General features: G+C 35.7%; 1 protein-coding gene across 1 annotated transcript in view; it reads right to left on the bottom strand.

Annotated features, from left to right (window-relative positions):
• Positions 1 to 1128: 1128 nt before the first annotated feature.
• Positions 1129 to 20370, bottom strand: part of LOC149780975 (solute carrier family 49 member 4-like) — a 56242-nt gene continuing 37000 nt past the window's right edge. The window contains exons 6-7 of the mRNA XM_089936255.1: positions 11807 to 11936; positions 1129 to 1348 (exon numbers count right to left, since the gene is read on the bottom strand). Of these exons, the coding sequence (XP_089792381.1) occupies positions 1129 to 1348; positions 11807 to 11936 (350 nt within the window). The remainder of the gene's footprint in view (positions 1349 to 11806; positions 11937 to 20370) is intronic.

Here is a 20370-nt window from a genome sequence, read left to right as displayed (position 1 = left end):
AACAAATTGGAAAGTGCAAATCTATGACAACTTTTGTAATGATTGAATAAACGGAATTTCACTAGTTTTTTAACACTGTTTGATTAGCTTGCTGAAACAAATAACAGAACTTACCTTTAAAGCTGCCAAGTACTTCTCTAGGCTTTGATTTCTCAACCAAATACTGACTTCTACCCCGGTTGAAAGTTATTTCACCGCCATTACTGTCACAATACGGCTCCATTCAGTTCTTTTTGCAGCGTGCATCGGATCCGAATAAAGCAAAACAAGTCTCATGAAACTAAAATTAATGTGGCCGCAGAATTTATACTTCAATTTTATAAGGAGATTTATTAAAAAATATGCTAGTTTTCCTCGTGATTAAGAAAATAAAGACATAGATTTTCATTTTGTTTGTGACAATCTAAAACTACAAATGCAGGGTCAAGTGGTACATTTTCTCCAACCTATTTATATCTGACCAATAACAATGTTTTATTGTCTTCCGAATACTCTTGATGGGAACAAATACAGCGTGCATAATATAAAATATGAATTTGATGACTTGATATTTAAAGTGGAAGTTTTTTATATTATGTTCAGCTCCCACTTTTAGACAGACCTACCAAACCAATTATTTCAACCACCTGTAGAAGCAATTTTATTGAGTAAACAACCTGGGACAGAAGCAATTTTGAATCCAACCACGCTGGTATATATGTTTTTAAAAGTGCTTTGCACAGGTCCCATGTATGTTTTAATGGAACAACCCTGACCAGTTGTGCTACCAATATTGGTACTGCATTAAGATGCAAGATAAAAAGGGCAATAATAAAAGTATGGCTGGAACAATCTGCTTTGTTCATATGCATATGTTCAGGTGATGAAAATAATATTCACCACTTTTGTGGAAATCCACTAAAAATTGCTGACTAATGGGGTTGCATCATTTTAGAAGACAGAAGGGCAATAACTCTACAAAAAAAAACAACTAGAGTAATGGGATTTATCTCTACGTGCAACTTTAAGTTATTATCATAATATTTACTAATTGACATGGCAATCCATCAAATACTGAGGGACAAGTTGATTTATGAGATTGTGAAGTAGAAATGGATAGAAAGATCGATGAATAATCAGACACAATTACTATGCACTCAAGCCTCTATCAATGCATGGGGTAATATATACAAAGGCCCTTTTAATTTGTGCATCAGGATGAGAAGTTTTTGTGAATATGGGGTCTTGTGTCATAAAAACCTCTGAGATATTATGGCTTTTAAGAGTGACGTCCAGCACTCCTGCCCAGCAGTTGTAGACACCAACAGACACTCCATACACCACTGATATCTGCCAGAATGTCACATTTCTGTAAATCAAAAACCATGAATGCATATTATGATATTCAACTTTTCCAGTATAGATAAAAACTGTTTTCAACTGTATGTAATGGTCTAGGTATACGAGACCACTTACTAACCAGCCTAGCTGTCCTGCACCTTCTAGTCTAGTGGTATGTATGCCAGAATGCAAGACAGACAAAACATGTTTGATTCCCAATGCAGACATTTGTAATTTGCATCCCATCCTATTAACATAAATGAATGATGGATCAGAGTCTAATGCCTTTATTTTTATATCACAGTCACCGTTGTAAGTTCATAAGATAATAAACCGTAGTTAAAAAACGTTTATCTTGTGTCTGAAAATTAAGACAAAGTTTTCTGTTATATACACTATATATACTTGTCCTTAGTATCAATCAAACCCCTTCAAATTAAACCCCTTGATTAAACATGCTTCTCGTGGGTCGGTGGTTCTCTCCGGGGTTCTCCCGGGTTCTTCCTCCACCATTAATACTGGCCGCCATGTATAGCCTATCGTGTGCTGAAAAATGGCGTTAAACCCTACAACAACAACAACAACAACATCAAATTAAACCCCTTGATTACATATGCTTCAATGATGAGATTTTAATATGTTAAAGTCTGGGTGAATTTTACTATGAAATCTACCAACACAAAAAGGTAACTCTATTAGTATCAATTATAAAAATGCTTCAGATGTATTTAAATTAGTGTATACAATGACTCATTAACTCATACAAGTTGTTTTCATTATATTAGCTTTGAAACACACTCTTATCAACAGTCACAATCTTCATTCACCATGTTTAGAGTAGCAGATCTTTTGTTTCGCTACAAAGAGTTAGAATATATTTGGCTTACAAGTCAACTCCATTTCTGAATTTTTTTGCTGTTGTTGGAAAAAAGATTTCGACTAAAATATGTTTCACCACTAATACTTGCCTAAACATAACACTTTATGAGTACAACCACTACCTTGCAAATTAAATCCTGCAACACCCAAAGTGATCTCCCCTTGGTTCAGGGATGTTAAAATGGAACAGGATGTATGCTCTCCTAGTAGGATGTAACGGGGGGAGTAGGAGGGGTCTATCCATGTTATGATCAGGTAAAGATTAACAAAGAAACATTGGTTTTTTCTTCAATTATATTACGTATTTTAAATGCTTTAGAAGAATAGGTGAGATTGGGTTACATCTCTTGTCATAGAATTAAACCATGCTTGTACTGCTGTGAGAAAATTCTCTAATTCTCTTCCTGACTTTTTAGAGCAGTGGGTCTTCTCATCAAATCAATTTTCTTCACCATTTCTTGCATGAACTGTTTGTTTCTGTGGACTTGTTTATTAAATCTAGACATGCAGGCTCAAATGAAACTCCTGCCACTGAGGCTGTCTGATGACGAAAAGACAATACATTCCTTGGAATTTCAACTGCCAGATTAATCTGGTTGTTCTTCAATGGCCCACAGGATACGGCAAAGCTTCCATTTGCATAATCTTTGAAGTGGAAGACACTGGAGGATAAGCAAAGCATCTACATCATCAGCAATATAATACAGCAGTTTGAGATTGTAGTAAATGATCTAGGTCACAAGCCTTCAACAACCCTCATGACTTTGCCCCACGTCACATGCAAGCGTGTATGAGTTTCTGCCAAGCAAAGTTACCATGAGACAACCCAACAGAGCACGAAAAAATAAGCAAAGCAGGACAATTTTGCTTGCAAAATGCAAACACATGTAGGTGGTTGTAGATGCTATTTATGGAAGCAATGCCATGACCAATGTTGGACTAAGTGTTGCTGGAATCCTAATCAAAGCAACTATCATAGGTACAAACATCAAATTTATTATTCGAGATGTATCAATCGCAAACAGTGTCATGGGTGGTGTTGGTAAAATAATTTTGTTACAGCTGCATTTGCAAATCCAAATTTGGAATTTCTCATGTGACACAAAACAGTCTCTATACAATAACCAAATAGTATTAAATGCCTATTGAGGATAATGAAATCATTAGCATGGCTGAGTTCAAATGATGCTTATGGAACCGAAAACCACTGACAGTGCTGAGCACAGTAAGAGAACCAGAGTGACAGCCACCCTAAACAAGTAGCTGCTTTACAGGCAGTGAAAACTGAGTGAATGCTTCCTAGTATATATTGATCAGGTATGCCAGTGCCTAGAAATGGCTTTACTGAGGCAGCTCATGAGAACCCCACTTATGGGGCTCACAATGTTGACACATGTATTGTCGATAAGTATCATAAAAATAACTAATCCTTCTATACCCATATTTACTTTTCTAATTTTGCTATATTAATAACATAATTATTCCTTCATTGTATGCAAGATACAGAGCACTCTACAACACTTGTTTTACCTGAAAAGACATTTAAAACCGGAAAAGAAGTCCAATCTCTCTACTGATGCATACTGGGTGGCAAGGGAGGCTTGTTTGGGAAATATATCAGGATCAGAACGAAGGCAAATACAGAGACTCCAAATGCTGCAAAACATAGGATTATCATCAAGTAAAAATGTACATGATTTTACAGTAAATAAAATCAGGAAATTATGTTTCCACAGAACCACATGTTTCTGCTTTGAATTAAGCCATGACATCTATAATAAAAATGTATTACTGAATCTTAACAGGTTAAACCTCCAAAGGAAGTAATAAATCAGGTCATGAGATCATTAGTTCAATTTTATGTGAATCAATATTATTATATACATTCTTCTGCATCTTGCACACCAGTCGGTGTGCTACAGGATGTCTGAGCCATGTGTTTTTTAGCAAATGGGATCCGATTGTACTTCAAATTTTAACATGGTTGAGAAGAGGCCACATAATGACAAATATAATAAAATAAATGTAACATGTGTCTACCTAAAACAAGATACTCATGCCAATAAAATACAATTAATGGGCAAAGTTCTAAGTGAAACAGGGGCCACAACTCCACACACTTTTCTCAAAGACACTAGTAAATATCCAACCTGTCTTAGGTTTTCGTAATATAAGGCCTTGTTCCAAATTTGGTTTCAATAATAATAATAATAATAATAATAATAATAAAAATAAAAGTGATGATTTAGTGCCACACTTCATCTTTAACAGTTCTTGGCACTTCATAATGCTAGCTAACACACACCAACATACATAAACAAGACTATAACAACAAAAACCACAACATCATGGAATTACAAGCCATGGTGAAATTAATTAAGGGCAGAGAAATATTATATCTGTTCTCGCAACTAAAAGGGTTGAGTTTTTAATGTGCTCTTGAATGAGAGAATGCTGTCATTGTGTCTAAGTGCAAGCAGCAATTGGTTCCATGTAGCTGGGCCCAAACATGCAAAGACTTGGTTTCAGTGGGAATAATGTGAATATGTGTACCAGAAGAACAGTGTTAAGTTTGTTTATGTTATGTACACATTCTTGATGTCAGGTTGGTAATTTGGACTGTTGCCAATCAAAATGTAGAAGAGAAAAGAACTTTTGTAGCTGATTCTGGAGTCAATGGGTGCTTGAGTCTTGGTTCTCCAAGGATTATTTGTGCAGCAGTGTTTTGAACCTTTTGAAATTTCTGCAGCGGGCATCAAGACAAACCAGCCAGAAGAGAATTAAAAAGTCAAGTATAGAAAGTACTACGGAATACACAAGTGTGTCATCAACAGAAAGAAAATGGTGACTGGAGCTGATGCATCTCTGCTCAAGATATGCAGCCTTACATGTTCATGTCATGTTGGTGCAATGAGAAATAACTGTTGTGAGTGACACTTAGGTTTAAGAATGATTGCTTGAATTGAATGTTGGTGTTGCAGACAGTTATTGTTTGAGGTAAAGGAGAAGAATGAAAAAGTCTTCGTAAATGGCATCAGTTTTATCATCATTCATCTGCAGCTTGTTATACATCATCCACAATTCACATCAGAAGTGAACTTCTCTACATCATTGATAGTAGTATCAACTGCAGTTGGGTGACTAAATTAATACATTTTGATTTCATCAGCATCCACCTGGTGACACGTCAGATGCTGCAGCATGACACATGAAACAGGCTGAGTGTAAAAATGAAAAGAAACAACAAAGATGAGACGGAATGAAATGCTTTCCATTTACAGACACAGTGTCCATTTGAATATGTATGACTTTAGCATTAGTAGGGCTGTATCACAAATACCAAATGCACGCTGGAGACAGTGAGGTAATATATCTTGATCTTTTCTGTCAAATGCTGCTGCAGATAAGTTGAGTAGGATGAGAGCTGGAATCGTTCCACAATCCAAAGCAAAGAGACGATCATTAACTACTTTCAAACGGTCAGTTTCAGTACTCCGACAAGGTCAATATGTGACTAAAAATGACTGACAGGACCATTTAAATTCAAATGAGATTACAAGTTGGGACAGAACAATGTTTTTCTACGATTAGTGACAGAAATGAGAGGTTTTAAACAGGCCAGCATTTTTTTTTATTATTGTCAAAGTTGGAGGTTTGGGGTTTGGTTTTGGTTTAGGTTTTCAAAATAATGGAACATCCCAGAGAGAGGGAAAGAGATTGAAGAATTAATAACCTCAGCTGATGAAGGCAATATAGAATCTAAGCACTCAAACAGCACTTATGTAGGAATCAGATCACATGGCTTTGGGGCACACTTCATGACAGGATTATATATAAGAAATCCGTAGAAACAGGCTCAAATACACAAGGTCCAACAAAAATGTTTGGTGAAAATTTAGTAACAAAATTCAAAATTTAACAAGTGTCAAAGCCCTGTAAAATGTCCAGAAAAAGTTGACCTATGTCCTTTTCAGAGCAAGTCTCATACAAACATTTATAACACTCAATTAAATCCGTCAAAATTTATTAAACAAAAATAATTTGGTTTAGTTTGGTTTTGTACTTCATTTTACATTAACAATAATGTAGGTCAGTTAGTACCAGGGCAATTGGAGTAAAGTGCCTTGCCCAAGGACACACCATGGTAGCTCACCAAGTCTGGTCCGAAGGAGAAATAAAATGAAATGGCAAAGTTAGAAGTCAAATATGGGTCACAACTCCATAAATTTTTGATAAAAGAAATCAAACCTGACCTTCATCTTTTCAATGTATATCTCAAATAAAATTTGTTTTCAATTCATTTAGTCCTTCAAAAGTTATTTAGCCAAAATGAATTGGAAAACAAAGTTCTAAGTCAAATTAGGGCAATAACACATGGAATATTTTCCAGAAAATGACTAAAATGTAAAGCCTCATACCAAATCTGATTTCAATCCAAGTCCTTTAAAAGCTAAAGAATAAAATCTAAATAGAAAGCCAAAGTTGTAATCAAACAGGGGCCACAACTATGTAAAAACCTTTGTGAAAATCAAATTTGAGCTGGGTCTTCTTAATGTAGAACATACTTTGTTAATACCACTAGTCTGGGTAACATAATAAACATCAGTTCTAGATGAGCTTTTTACCAATGCAACATAAAACAATTATGACAATGAAAACAGACAAGTACACATATTGCATATATTAAAAAAACAATACTAATAGCTACATTATAGTGTCAACAGTACCAACAGCAACAACAACAAGAAAAAAAACAGCACAAACAGCACTAAAATGATGATAGAGTCTTTTGTGCTTTATGTCAAATAAACAATCACCAGTTTACATTAGAGAGTCATTTTGTACAGACCTTTATAACTTTCTTCAAGATGAGATGGGTTATGTCGTTTTTACACTTTTGTCCAGATCAATCCAGTAATACTTTCAATGAAAAGTATTTGCAAGCTTATAGTCTAACTCCATCTGAACATTTGCATACATAATACAAACTCCTCCATATTTATAGTGTAAAAAAGTTCCCGAATTCAGTTTCCTCACTAGATCCATGGAAATTACGTTGATGAACACTTTTTGAGTTACAATATATTGTGGCAAGTGCAGTTTTACCTATGCGCATATACAACATGATGTCATTCCTGGTATCATCTTGAGTTCCTGTCTGGTCATCTGCAAAAATAAAGAAAGATCTGAACTGTCAGCATAAATCCATCAAAACTTAAGCCCAAACCTTTCTTTAAGAACAATCAATTATAAATTGTAAAGACATGTAGCTTATACAGCACTGAAATTTGTCAGTCTGTTATAGAAACAATAGTTAAGAAAAATCTGAATTTTACATAATCCGAACTTTATTCAAAACACTGTCATAGAATATCAAAGATTTGGACTTTGAGTCTCAGTTTGCTGTTCAAAATGTGGGGTCAGGATCATTATTGATCATTTTATAATAAAAACCCATTTTGAGAGACTACTGCTTTGAAATACCAGCAGTGTTGAGACCAAAAATTTCTCAATGCATATATTTTTTAATCATACAGTATTATTATCTGTCTTGAGAGACTATGATTTTTGGCAGCTGGGGTGGTCTTTTAAGACAGGTGATACTATGTAATTTCAAGGAAACAGCATTGACCCTAAAGACACTTGCAGCTGTATATTGTCCATACATTGGATAGTCCCACGATCCATACTGACCAAGTGAAAAGTGATATATGGAGTAGATACCTATAAAAGGATTATAGAGTAGATACCTATAAAAGGATATGTCTCAACTTTCCTGGTAACATCTAACCGACAAAAAACTCACATATTTTCCGTTCCACCTAAATAAGGCGTGTGTTAAACATCTAAAGCCACTAATGCTGCAAAGAAATGAGTGCAAATCCAAAATGTCAAATAACACTAAAATTGATTTCAGTGACACAAGAATCTATAAAAACTGAAACTGAAGTGTAACCTACATATTGTATGTCTAAATCACCAATAAATTGTATGAAAAAATTTAGATTTATTTTTGTTAATAACCTTCATATCCAACTAGTTTGTGTTCTTGTCACAAATGGGAAAATCCAAAGTGGATTAGTACTAGAACTGAAACATCGAATATACCGATGAAAACTATATAAAACAATGTACTATCAAAATTTCCACTGAACCTGATTGAAAAGTCAGCTTCAAACATCTAATCCCATACACGTTGATGTTTGTGGATATGGGTTTAGAAGGGACAAACAGTTATTATTGCTCCATTTCGTGTTATTTTTATTAATGCACCTACATGGATAATCCATACACAGGTGAGCATAATAGATAATTCAATGTATACAATTATAACGGTTACATCAAAATGATATTCGCTGGCAGGTATGATCTTTTTATTTTTAATCTTGCCACGATGTATACATGTGACCTTCAAACCAACAAATCTGAATGTTTTTTACTTATCCTGAAGTTAAAGAAAATTACTCTTGAACAAAAGTTACTGTACAAAATCCATTTTTCTTAAGAGACACGGCTGACCATGACTTTGACCTTTTTGATCCCATTTTTCATTCATTCAGTGACCTTGACATTTGACAATTCAATCCAAAAATCAATAGGTGCCTTTGTTGTCACAACTGCTGGCGAAGTTTGATCATGATTTGTATTAGAGGTCTTGAACACTTTTGACCTTGATTTCTCAATCCCAAGAAAACAGGTGTTTTTCTTGTTTCATATGCATGCCATCTACTAAGTTTAATCAAGCATTGTGGAACTGAACCTAAGTAGTTTTGTGAGATCATTTCGCTTCTGTCAGTAAATGTAACTTTGACCTTTAACCTTCTAACCCAAAATGAATAGATGTCTTCTTTATCTCAAGTGCAAGCTGTCCAAAATATATGATTAAAATAGGTGTTATGAATCTAGGATTTAACAGAATATTAACTCAAGTCTTGCTATATAGCGCCCATAAACTTTTACAGGGTTCATACAGGTTTATGTGAAAAAAATTCAAGGACAATTTAAAATACACTTCAAGGACAATTCAAAATACATTTCAAGGACAGAACCCTGATTCTGGAGTAACACAGATTCATGATAGAAGCTAATATTCCTCTAAAATAGGTAAAGTAAAAAGAATAAGACAAAATAACTCAACTTGAAATTGAAAGCAAGCTGTAATTGTCAATTATTTAGTACATATATATGTCATAAAAATATTACAAGTACTGCAATCCAAACTGACATGATGAATAAGTAACACTGGCACCAAAGAAAAACAAACAAACAAAAAACCCACTCACGTCCTGAGAGTTTAAAAGAAGTACAAGTTTGCGTGGGAAAGAAACTTCTTACATGGAAATCAGTATGTTTTGTTATTATTTTGCCACTTTTGTTTTAAAGCCAAGATCTACTCCATATTCCTTCAAGTCCCATTTCATGAAAACAACAATGACCTAGTTTATAATGATGGCTCATCATCAATCCATCACTTTGTTTTACTTCCTAGCTCATTTAAAAACATCTGATGAACATGGTGTACACCCTTTATGAAATAAAAAAATATTTACTCCCAGAATGCATATGTTACAGAATTTTGTATAAGGGAGAACACTCACAAATAAGCCAGATATCACATTCACTAAAAACTTTGAAAGTTGAATTTTCCTTCAAAATATTTAAAATAAAGCAAACGAAATGCATAACGTATGATTCAAATATCTTATTCTGTTGACATTTTCACAAAATTCAAGTATATGTTAGGTAACGGTAGATGGCGGAATACTCAAGTTATTGTCCAGAAACAAAACATTGAATAGACAGAGAATGACATCATAACATGATATGTCCACATTTATTTTACTCCACATCTGCCAAGAAGCTAAAACACCGTCACAGAGGCCGCCTGTAAAACTGATGAGGATAATATGGCAAGACATGGCTCTAGACACTTAGGTTCTCACACAGGCAGACATTCCAAGCAGCCACATTCCACTGATGAAGTTCCAGATGAGACACACAAGCCACATTACCAGGATGTTAGAGGAGCAACTACCAAATAAGATCTACAGTGGACTGAGGGAGTGAACTCAGGATTGTAAGAAGAAATGTTTCCAAGATTTCCTCAAGTCTTCCCTGAAACATGTCAACATTGACCTTGAGTATTGGGAAGATCTTACACAGAATTGCTGAACCTTGTGCAGTCTCATCCATGCTGGACCAGTAGAGTGCAAAAGGTATCTTTACATGGTCAACTGAAAGTCATAGTAGTAATTGTGGAGTACCACAAGGCTCTATCCTTGGACCTCTTTTATTCATACTATTTATCAACGATTTACGATTGGAACTTCAATTTCTTCCACTGATCTTTATACAGATGATACTACACTGACTGAGATTGGTAAAACCAAAACTATACTTGAAAATAACTTACAAGATGCTCTCAACAGACTTCAAGTATGCTGGAAAGAAAACTGTATGATCATAAATACAAAAAAACAAAAGCCCTATTAGTTACAACACAAGAAAAACGAACAAGGCTAGATAGCGACAAAGTCCAGTTTCTTTTTGACAATGTGAGCCTCAATATGACCTCTCAAGATAGAATTCTTGGTGTATTCGTGGATAACAATCTTACTTGGTCTATTCACATTAAACATATTTCAAAAAAGGTTAATTCTTATCTTTGGGTTCTGAGGAAAATCAAAACATAGATTTTTCTTCAGCATAGGGTCATTTTTTATAAAAGTCATATTCAGACATATCTGGACGACTGTAAAGTAATTTGGGGTAATATCTCTAATTCAAACATAACAACACTTTTAAGACTCCAAAAGAGGGCTTGCCATTTAATTCTAGATCAAAGTATAGAAAATTTTCAGGATGCAATGAATACTATAAAGGTTTTAACAATACATGAAAGAATATTTCTTGGAAAAGACAAACTGACGTATAAAGTATCCAGAAAAGACATTCCTGTCTATATAAGCTATATCTTTCACCAAAGAGATGCTGATGGCACTCCAAATTTAAGGTCATAAGAAGAAAAAAATACATTATACCAAGGCCAAAGAAGGAATTGTTTAAAAACGTTTTCAATGTACTGGCCCACTGGTATGGAACAACATTCCCAGTGACATAAGGCAGGCTCCTAGCATTTCATCTTTATATAATCAATATCTTAAATGGATGAAATCTTTAGAAAATTGAACAGTTCTAGTACAAAAAATACTGCCTGCTTTTCTGTAATTTTACATCATTTTCATAGCTGAATTTTTCAATGCAGGATTATATTTTATGTTTTATATATGTTTATGTTTTCACCGATGCCTGTGCATGTGTTCCAGGCTTGATACTTTGAATTTTAAAATTACCAAATTTTTTAGTGTCAAGCCAGACTCTTCACATCAAGTTGTATATACTGTACATATTGTAGAAGGCCTCATGGAAGTTTAGTTCTGTAACTGACCGAGTTACCTTTTCTAAATAAAGTCTTTATTATTATTATTATTATTATTACTATTATTATTATTATACCCATATGGCTTTTCTAATTTTGCTACATTAATAACATAATTATCCTTTCATTGTTTACAAGATACAGAGCACTCTACAACACTTGTTTTACCTGAAAAGACATTTAAAACCGGAAAAGAAGTCCAATCTCTCTACTGATGCAGACATACTGGGTGGCAAGGGAGGCTTGTTTGGGAAATATATCAGGATCAGAAAAAAGGCAGATGCAGAGACTCCAAATGCTGCAAAACACAGGATTATCATCAAGTGAAAATGTACATGATTTTACAGTAAATGAAATCAGGAAATTATGCTTTCACAGAACCACGTGTTTTTGCTGTGAAAAATGCCATGACATCTATAGTAGAATGTATTACTAAATCTTAACACGTAAGGAAGTAATAAATCAGGTCATGAGATCATTAGTTCAACTTTATGTGGATCAATATTATTATATACATTCTTCTGGGTCCTGCACACCAGTCTGAGTGATACAGGATGTCTGAGCCATGTGTTTTTTGGCAAATCGGATCCCATTGTACTTCAGATTTTAACATGGTTGAGAAGGGGCCTCAGAATGACATATGGAATAAAATAAATGTAACATGTGCCTACCTAAAACAAGATACTCATGCCAATATAATACAATTAATGGGTAAAATTCTAAGTGAAACAGGGGCCACAACTCCATACATGTTTCTCAAAGACACTAGTAAATATCCAACCTGTTTTAGGTTTTCGTAATATAAGGCCTTGTGCCAAATTTGGTTTCAATAATAATAATAATAATAATAATGATAAAAGAGCTGCTTTAGTGCCACACTTCATCTTTAACAGTTCTTAGCACTTCACAACAATAGCTAACACACACCAACATACATAAACAAGACTACAAAAAAAAAAAAGAAAAACACAACATCATGGAATTACAAACCATGGTGAAATTAATTAAGGGCAGACAAATATTTTATTTGTTCTTGCAACTGAAAGGGTTGATTTTTTAATGCGCACTTGAATGTCATTGTGTCTAAGTGCAAGCAGCGATTGGTTCCAAGTAACTGGGCCCTAACATGCAAAGACCTGGTTTCAACAGTGAGAATAATGTAAATATGTGTACCAGAAGAACAGTGTTAAGGTTTTGTATGTTATGTACACATTCTTGTTGTCAGATTGATAATTTGGACTATTGTCAATCAACAAAATGTAGAAGAAATAAGAAATTTCGTGTCTGATTCTGGAGTCGATGGGTGCTTGAGTCTTGGTTCTCCAAGGATTTTCTGTGCAGCAGTGTTTAGAACTTTTTGATATTTCTGCAGCAGTCATCAAGACAAAACATCCAGAAGAGAATTAAATGGTCAAGTCTAGAAAGTACTACGGAATACACAAGTGTGTCATCAACAGAAAGAAAATGGTGACTGGAGCTGATGCATCTCTGCTCAAGATATGCAGCCTTACATGTTCATGTCATGTTGGTGCAATGAGAAATAACTGTTGTGAGTGACACTTAGGTTTAAGAATGATTGCTTGAATTGAATGTTGGTGTTGCAGACAGTTATTGTTTGAGGTAAAGGAGAAGAATGAAAAAGTCTTCGTAAATGGCATCAGTTTTATCATCATTCATCTGCAGCTTGTTATACATCATCCACAATTCACATCAGAAGTGAACTTCTCTACATCATTGATAGTAGTATCAACTGCAGTTGGGTGACTAAATTAATACATTTTGATTTCATCAGCATCCACCTGGTGACACGTCAGATGCTGCAGCATGACACATGAAACAGGCTGAGTGTAAAAATGAAAAGAAACAACAAAGATGAGACGGAATGAAATGCTTTCCATTTACAGACACAGGGTCCATTTGAATAAGTATGACTTTAGCATTAGTAGGGCTGTATCACAAATACCAAATGCACGATGGAGACAGTGAGGTAATATATCTTGATCTTTTCTGTCAAATGCTGCTGCAGATAAGTTGAGTAGGATGAGAGCTGGAATCGTTCCACAATCCAAAGCAAAGAGACGATCATTAACTACTTTCAAACGGTCAGTTTCAGTACTCGGACAAGGTCAATATGTGACTAAAAATGACTGACAGGACCATTTAAATTCAAATGAGATTACAAGTTGGGACAGAAAAATGTTTTTCTACAATTAGTGACAGACATGAGAGGTTTTAAACAGGGCATCATTTTTTTTATTGTTAAAGTTCGATCTTTGGGGTTTGTTTTTGGTTTAGGCTTTCAAATGGAGTTTTGAAAAATGATGGAACATCCCAGAAAGAGAGAGAGAGAGAGAAGAATTAATAACCTCAGCTGATAAAGGCAATATAGAAACTAAGCACTCAAGCAGCACTTATGTAGGAATCAGATCACATGGCTTTGGGGCACACGTCATGACATCATCATCATCATCATCATCATCAGTCTCATGACCTAGTGTGGTCGTTGAGGCACTGTGCTGCTGAACATCTGACCAGTTCCCTCCACTTGTCTCGATCATGTGTCAATGCCTGTGTCTCCGCAAAACTTATCCTGGTCCATTCTGTGATGTTGTCAGTTCACTTTCTTCTCTTTCTACCTCTCCTTCTGCCATCCAGGACGCTGCCCTGCAGGACTATTGTGGATAGACTGTTGGCTCTAGTGACATGGCCATACCATTTCAGCTTTCTCTTTTTGACGGTGGTGATGAGGTCCTCATATTGGCCTACTTCGCGCCTGATGGTGTTACGCACTTCTTCACTTGTGAAGTGGTCCAGGTAAGAGATGCCAAGGATGGTTCTGTAGCATCTCATTTCAAGTGACTGGATTCTTCGTTGTAATTCTGCTGTCAGAGTCCATGCCTCACATGAGTACAAAAAGACTGAGATGACTAGAGCTCGCAATAGTCTGATTTTAGTTTTCAGACTGATATACTTTGCTCTCCAGATGGGTCTTAGCTTTGACATAGCTGCCATTGTTTGTGCTGCTCTGGACAAAATTTCCGCTCTTGATCCCTCTTCAGTGATTATGGAACCAAGATATTTGAACTGGCTCACTGTTTCCAGTTCATATCCTCTGACTTTAATATTGGCTGAGATTTGTTTGCCACTATTTGTCATCAGTTTTGTCTTCTCAGCGCTTATCTCCATGTCAAATCTGGAAGATGTTTCATCCAGGTTCTTCACTAAGGTGGCTAGCTCGTCTTCACTGCCTGCCAGCCCATCAATGTCGTCTGCAAAGCGGAGGTTGGTGATGTTACGCCCTCCAATGCTGACTGTCCCACAGTGGTTTTCCAGGGCTTCGCTCATGATGCGCTCTAAGTAGATTTTGAAAAGCGTGGGTGACAGGAGACAGCCTTGACGCACCCCCACTGTTGTCTGGAACCAGTCCCCCACAGCACCTAGGGCAATTACTGCACTGGCAGCCTTGGCGTACAGCTGCTTGATGGTATTGGTTAACTTTTGACCCATGTTATACTTCTTCATTGTGGCCCACAATGCATCATGCCAAACATTGTCTGTCAGAGGCCTTTTTGAAATCTATGAACACATGATAGATGTCTTGTTGGTGTTGCGAGTACTTTTCGCACAGAAACCTGAGATTGAATATTTGTTCTGTTGTGCTTCTTCCACTCCGGAATCCGGCCTGTTCTTCAGCGATTTTTTCTTCTGCTTGTGGATTCAGTCTGTTTAAGATGATCTTCAGCATTACCTTACTAGCATGGCTGATCAAACTGATAGTTCTGTAATTTTGACGCAGCTGGAGATTGCCTTTTTTGGGAAGTGTTATAACCAGTGACTAGGTCCATTGTGTTGGCCATTCACCTGTCTGGCAGATCTTGTTACAAATTTTTGTTTGTAGCTCTTTCATTGATTCTCCCCTATTCTTGATAAGTTCAGCTGGAATGTTGTTGGGAATGTCCTTGTTTTTGCTCTCTTGATCCCAGATCGGTAACGGTTTTGAACCAGTATGTAGTCGATCTGGTTGTGATGGGTTCCATTTGGTGAGTGTCATGTCCAGCATCGTGAAGCTTTATGTTGTCCCAGGGTGTTGGCTAGTACCAAGTTGTTGTAGCTTGCGAACTCGAGCAGTCGTCTCCCTTTTTCATTGGAAAGCTCATTGCAAGAAGGTCCACAATGTACCTCCCAGTCTTTTAGAGCGTCTTTGCCAACTTTGGCATTCCAGTCTCCTTGGACAATGAGGATATCTTTCTTACTGACCATGTTTAGAATACCCTGTAGTTTGTTGTAAAACTCCTCTATTTCTTCATCATCATGATCAGTATTGGAGCGTAGACTTGGATAATTGTGATATCAAAGGGAGATGCTTTCAGACGAATGAAAATGATTCTGCTAGATATGGGGCAGCATTCCAGCATAGATCCCTTGATGGCTTTGTTCACAAGGAAGCCTACTCCATTTATGGACTTGTCACACTCTCCACTATAGTATAATATGTGCCCATCTTCGGTTTGGTGTTCTCCTAGGGATTTCCATCTAACTTCACAGAATGTGCCATGTGTAGTGTTCCAGCTCATGTGTCAACTCTTGGAGTCTTCCTACTTGCGACAGAGTTCTAATGTTCCAGGTGGCGATGGCAATGTTGTCTCTCGCTCTGATTGTATGCATAGTACCAGTAGCACACTTGTCACCTCCGTCCTGGTGAACAACGGCAGGCGCGGTCCTTGTTGACCCGGGCGACGACCGATCCGGTATTGTAAGCTCAGATTTGTCCAGCATTATCAGTGTGTCTTGGGCAAAAGTCGTCTGGCAGAGCCCATCCCTCTCCAGACCAAGGAGATGCCAGAGGGGGATGTAGTACATCGTCCAGCTGCCATAGGGTCTCCACTCCGGATTTTCTTTTAGGGTTTACTCCCTTAGCCTTTGGCTAACCAAAGCCGACCTGCATAGCCAACCTGCAAGGTAGCAGGAGACTCGTGGATGGGCGGGTGCGTCCATTTTCCGAGCAGATAAAGCATCTGCCACTGCCCTTCATGTCAGGATTATATAAAAGAAATCCGGAGAAACAGGCTCAAATACACCAGGTCCAACAAACTTTTTCAGTGAAAATTTAGTAACAAAATTCAACAAAATTCAAATTTTAACAAGGGTCAAACCCTGTAACATATCCAAAAAAGTTGACCTATGTCCTCTTCAGGAAAAGCATCAGACAAACATTTATAACACACAATTAAGTCCATCAAAAGTTATTAAACAGAAATGATTTGGGTTAATTTGGTTTTTGGTTTGGTGCTTCATGGCACATTAACAAAAGTCTAGCTCAATTAATGCCAGGGCATTGGAGTAAAGTGCCTTGCCCAAGGACACACCATGGTTGCTGACCCAGGCTGGTCCGAAGCAGAAATAAAATGGAATGGTAAAGTTCCAAGTCAAACATGGGTCACAATTCCATAAAATTTTGATAATAGCAATCAAACCTGACCTTCATCTTTTCAATGTAAATCTCAAATAAAATTTGTTTTCAATTCATTAAGTCCCTCAAAAGTTACTTAGTCAAAATGAAAAGGAAAAGAAAATTCTAAGTCAAATTAGGGCAATAACATATAGAATATTTTTCAGAAAATGGATAAAATGTAAAGCCTCATACCAAATCTGATTACACTCCAAGTTCTTTAAAAGCTACTGAATAAAATCTAAATAGAAAGCCAAAGTTGTAATCAAACAGGGGCCACAACTATGTAAAAACCTTTGTGAAAATGGTTAAAATCAAATTTGAGCTGGGTCTTCTTAATGTACAATAACCTTTTTTAATGTCACTAGTCTGGGTAACATAAAAAAACATTAGTTCTTGATGAGTTATTTTACCAATGCAACATAAAACAATTATGACAATCAAAACAGACAAGTACACAGATTGCATATATATTTAAAAAAACCACAATACTAATAGTTACATTATAATGTCAACTGTACCAAGAGCAACAACAAAAACAAAAAACAGCACAAACAGCACTAAAATGATGATAGAGTCTTTTGTGCATTATGTCAAATAAACAATCATCAGTGTATATTAGAGAGTCATTTTGTACTGACCATTATAACTTTCTTCAAAATAAAATGGGTTATGTCGTTTTTACACTTTTATCCAGATCAATCCAGTGATAATTTCAATGAAAAGTAAGACTAACAGTATTTGCAAGCTTAAAGTCTAATTCCATCTGAACATTTGCATACATAATACAAACTCCTCCATATCTATAGTGCAAAAAAGTTTCCGAATTCAGTTTCCTCACTAAATCCATGGAAACTACGTTGATGAATATTTTGTCAGTTACAATATATTGTGGAACGTACAGTTTTATCTATGCGCATATACAACTTGATGTCATTCCTGGTATCATCTTGAGTTCTTGTCTGGTCATCTGCAAAAATAAACAAAGATCTGACACTGTCAGCATAAATCCATCAAAACATAAGCCAAAACCTTTCTTTAAAAACAATCAATTATAAATTGTAAAGACATGTAGCTTATACAGCACTGAAATTTGTCAGTCTGGTACAGAAACAATAGTTAAGAAAAATCTGAATCTTATATGATCCTAACTTTATTCAAAACACTATTGTAGAATGTCAAAGATTTGGACTTTGAGTCTCAGTTTGTTGTTCAAAATGTGGGGTCATTATTGATCATTTTATAGTAAAAACCCATTTTAAGAGACTACCGATTTGAAATACCACCAGTCTTGAGACCAAATAATTCTCAATGCATATATTTTTTAATCATACAGTATTATAATCTGTCTTGAGAGACTATGATTTTCGGCAGCTGGGGTGGTCTTTTAAGACAGGTGATACTATGTAATTTCAAGCAAACAGCATTGACCCTAAAGACACTTGCAGCTGTATATTGTCCATACATTGGATAGTCCCACGGTCCATACTGACCAAGTGAAAAGCGATATATGGAGTAAATACCTATAAAAGGGTATGTCTCAACTTTCGTGATAACATCCACCGACAAAAAACCTCAGATATTTTCCGTTCCACCTAAATAAGGTGTGTGTTAAACATCTAAAGCTACTAATGCTGCAACGAAATGAGTGCAAGTCCAAATGTCAAATAACACTAAAATTGATTTCAGCGACACAAAAATCTACAAAAACTGAAACTGAAGAGTAATCTAGAGTTTGTATGTCTAAATCACAAATAAATTGTATGAAGAAATTTATATTTATTTTTGTTAATAACCTTCATATCCAACTAGTTTGTGTTCTTGTCACAAATGGGAAAATCCAAGTGGATTAGTACCAAAACTGAAACATCGAATATACCGATGAAAACTATATAAAACAATGTACTATCAAAATTTCCACTGAGCCTGATTGAAAAGCCAATTTCATTTATCTAATCCCATACACGTTGATGTTTGTGGATATGGGTTTAGAAGGGACAAACAGTTATTATTGCTCCATTTCATGTTATTTCTATTAATGCACCTACATGGATAATCCATGCACAGGTGAGCATAAGAGATAATTCAATTTATACAATTATAATCATTACATAAAATGATATTGGCTGGCAGGTATCATCTTATTTCGTTTTAGACTTACCATGATGCATACATGTGACGTTCAAACCAACAAATTTGAATGTTTCTTACTTATCCTGAAGTGAAAGAAAATTACTCTTGAACAAAAGTTATTAAACAAAATCCATTTTTCTTAAGAGTCACAGTGACCATGACTTCGACCTTTTTGATCCCATTTTTCATTCATTCAGTGACCTTGACATTTGACAACTCAATCCAAAAGTCAGTAGGTGCCTTTCTTGTCACAAATGCTGGCAAAGTTTAGTCATGATTTGTATTAGAGGTCTTGGAGACGTTTGACCTTGATTTCTCAATCCCAAGATAACAGGTGCTTTTCTTGTCTCAAATGCATGCCATCTAATAGAATTAATCAAGCACTATGGTACTGAACCTGAGTAGTTTTGTGAGATCATTTTGCTTCTCCCAGTAAATATAACCTTGACCTTTAACCTTCTAACCTCAAAATGAATAGATGTCTTCTTTATCTCAAGTACAAGCTGTCCAAAATATATGCTCAAAATAGGTTTTATGACTCTAGGATTTAACAGCATATTAACACAATTCTTGCTATATAGTGCCCAGCAAGTTTACAGGGTTTATGTGAAAAAAATTCAAGGACAATTCAAAATACACTTCAAGGACAGAAACCTGATTCTGGAGTAACACAGAATGATGATATAAGCTAAACTTCCTCTAAAATAGGTAAAGTAAAAGGAATAAGACAAAATAACTGAACTTGAAATTGAAAGCAAGCTGTATTTGTCAATTATTTAGTACATATATATGGCATAAAAATATTACAAGTACTGCAATCCAAACTGACATGGTGAATAAGTAACACTGGCACCAAAGAAAAATAAACGGGCATGGGAAAGAAACTGTTACATGGAAATCAGTATATTTTGTTATTGTTTTGCCACTTTTTTTAAAGCCAACCAGTATTCCATATTCCTTCAAGTCATATTTCATGAAAGCAACAATGACCTAGTTTATAATGATGGCTCATGATCAATCCATCACTTTGTTTTACTTCTAGCTCATTTAAAAACAGCTGATGAACATGGTGTACATCCTTTATGAAATAAAAAGATATTTACTCCCTGAATGCATATGTTCCAGAGTTGTGTATAAGGGAGACCACTCA

The sequence above is a fragment of the Sinohyriopsis cumingii genome, chromosome 16 (genome assembly GCF_028554795.1).
Source record: "Sinohyriopsis cumingii isolate HCF-2022 chromosome 16, ASM2855479v2, whole genome shotgun sequence".
Classification (NCBI taxonomy): Eukaryota; Metazoa; Mollusca; class Bivalvia; order Unionida; family Unionidae; genus Sinohyriopsis; species Sinohyriopsis cumingii.
Note: the sequence above shows the minus strand (reverse complement) of the source record. Positions and strands in the feature narration are given on the sequence as shown.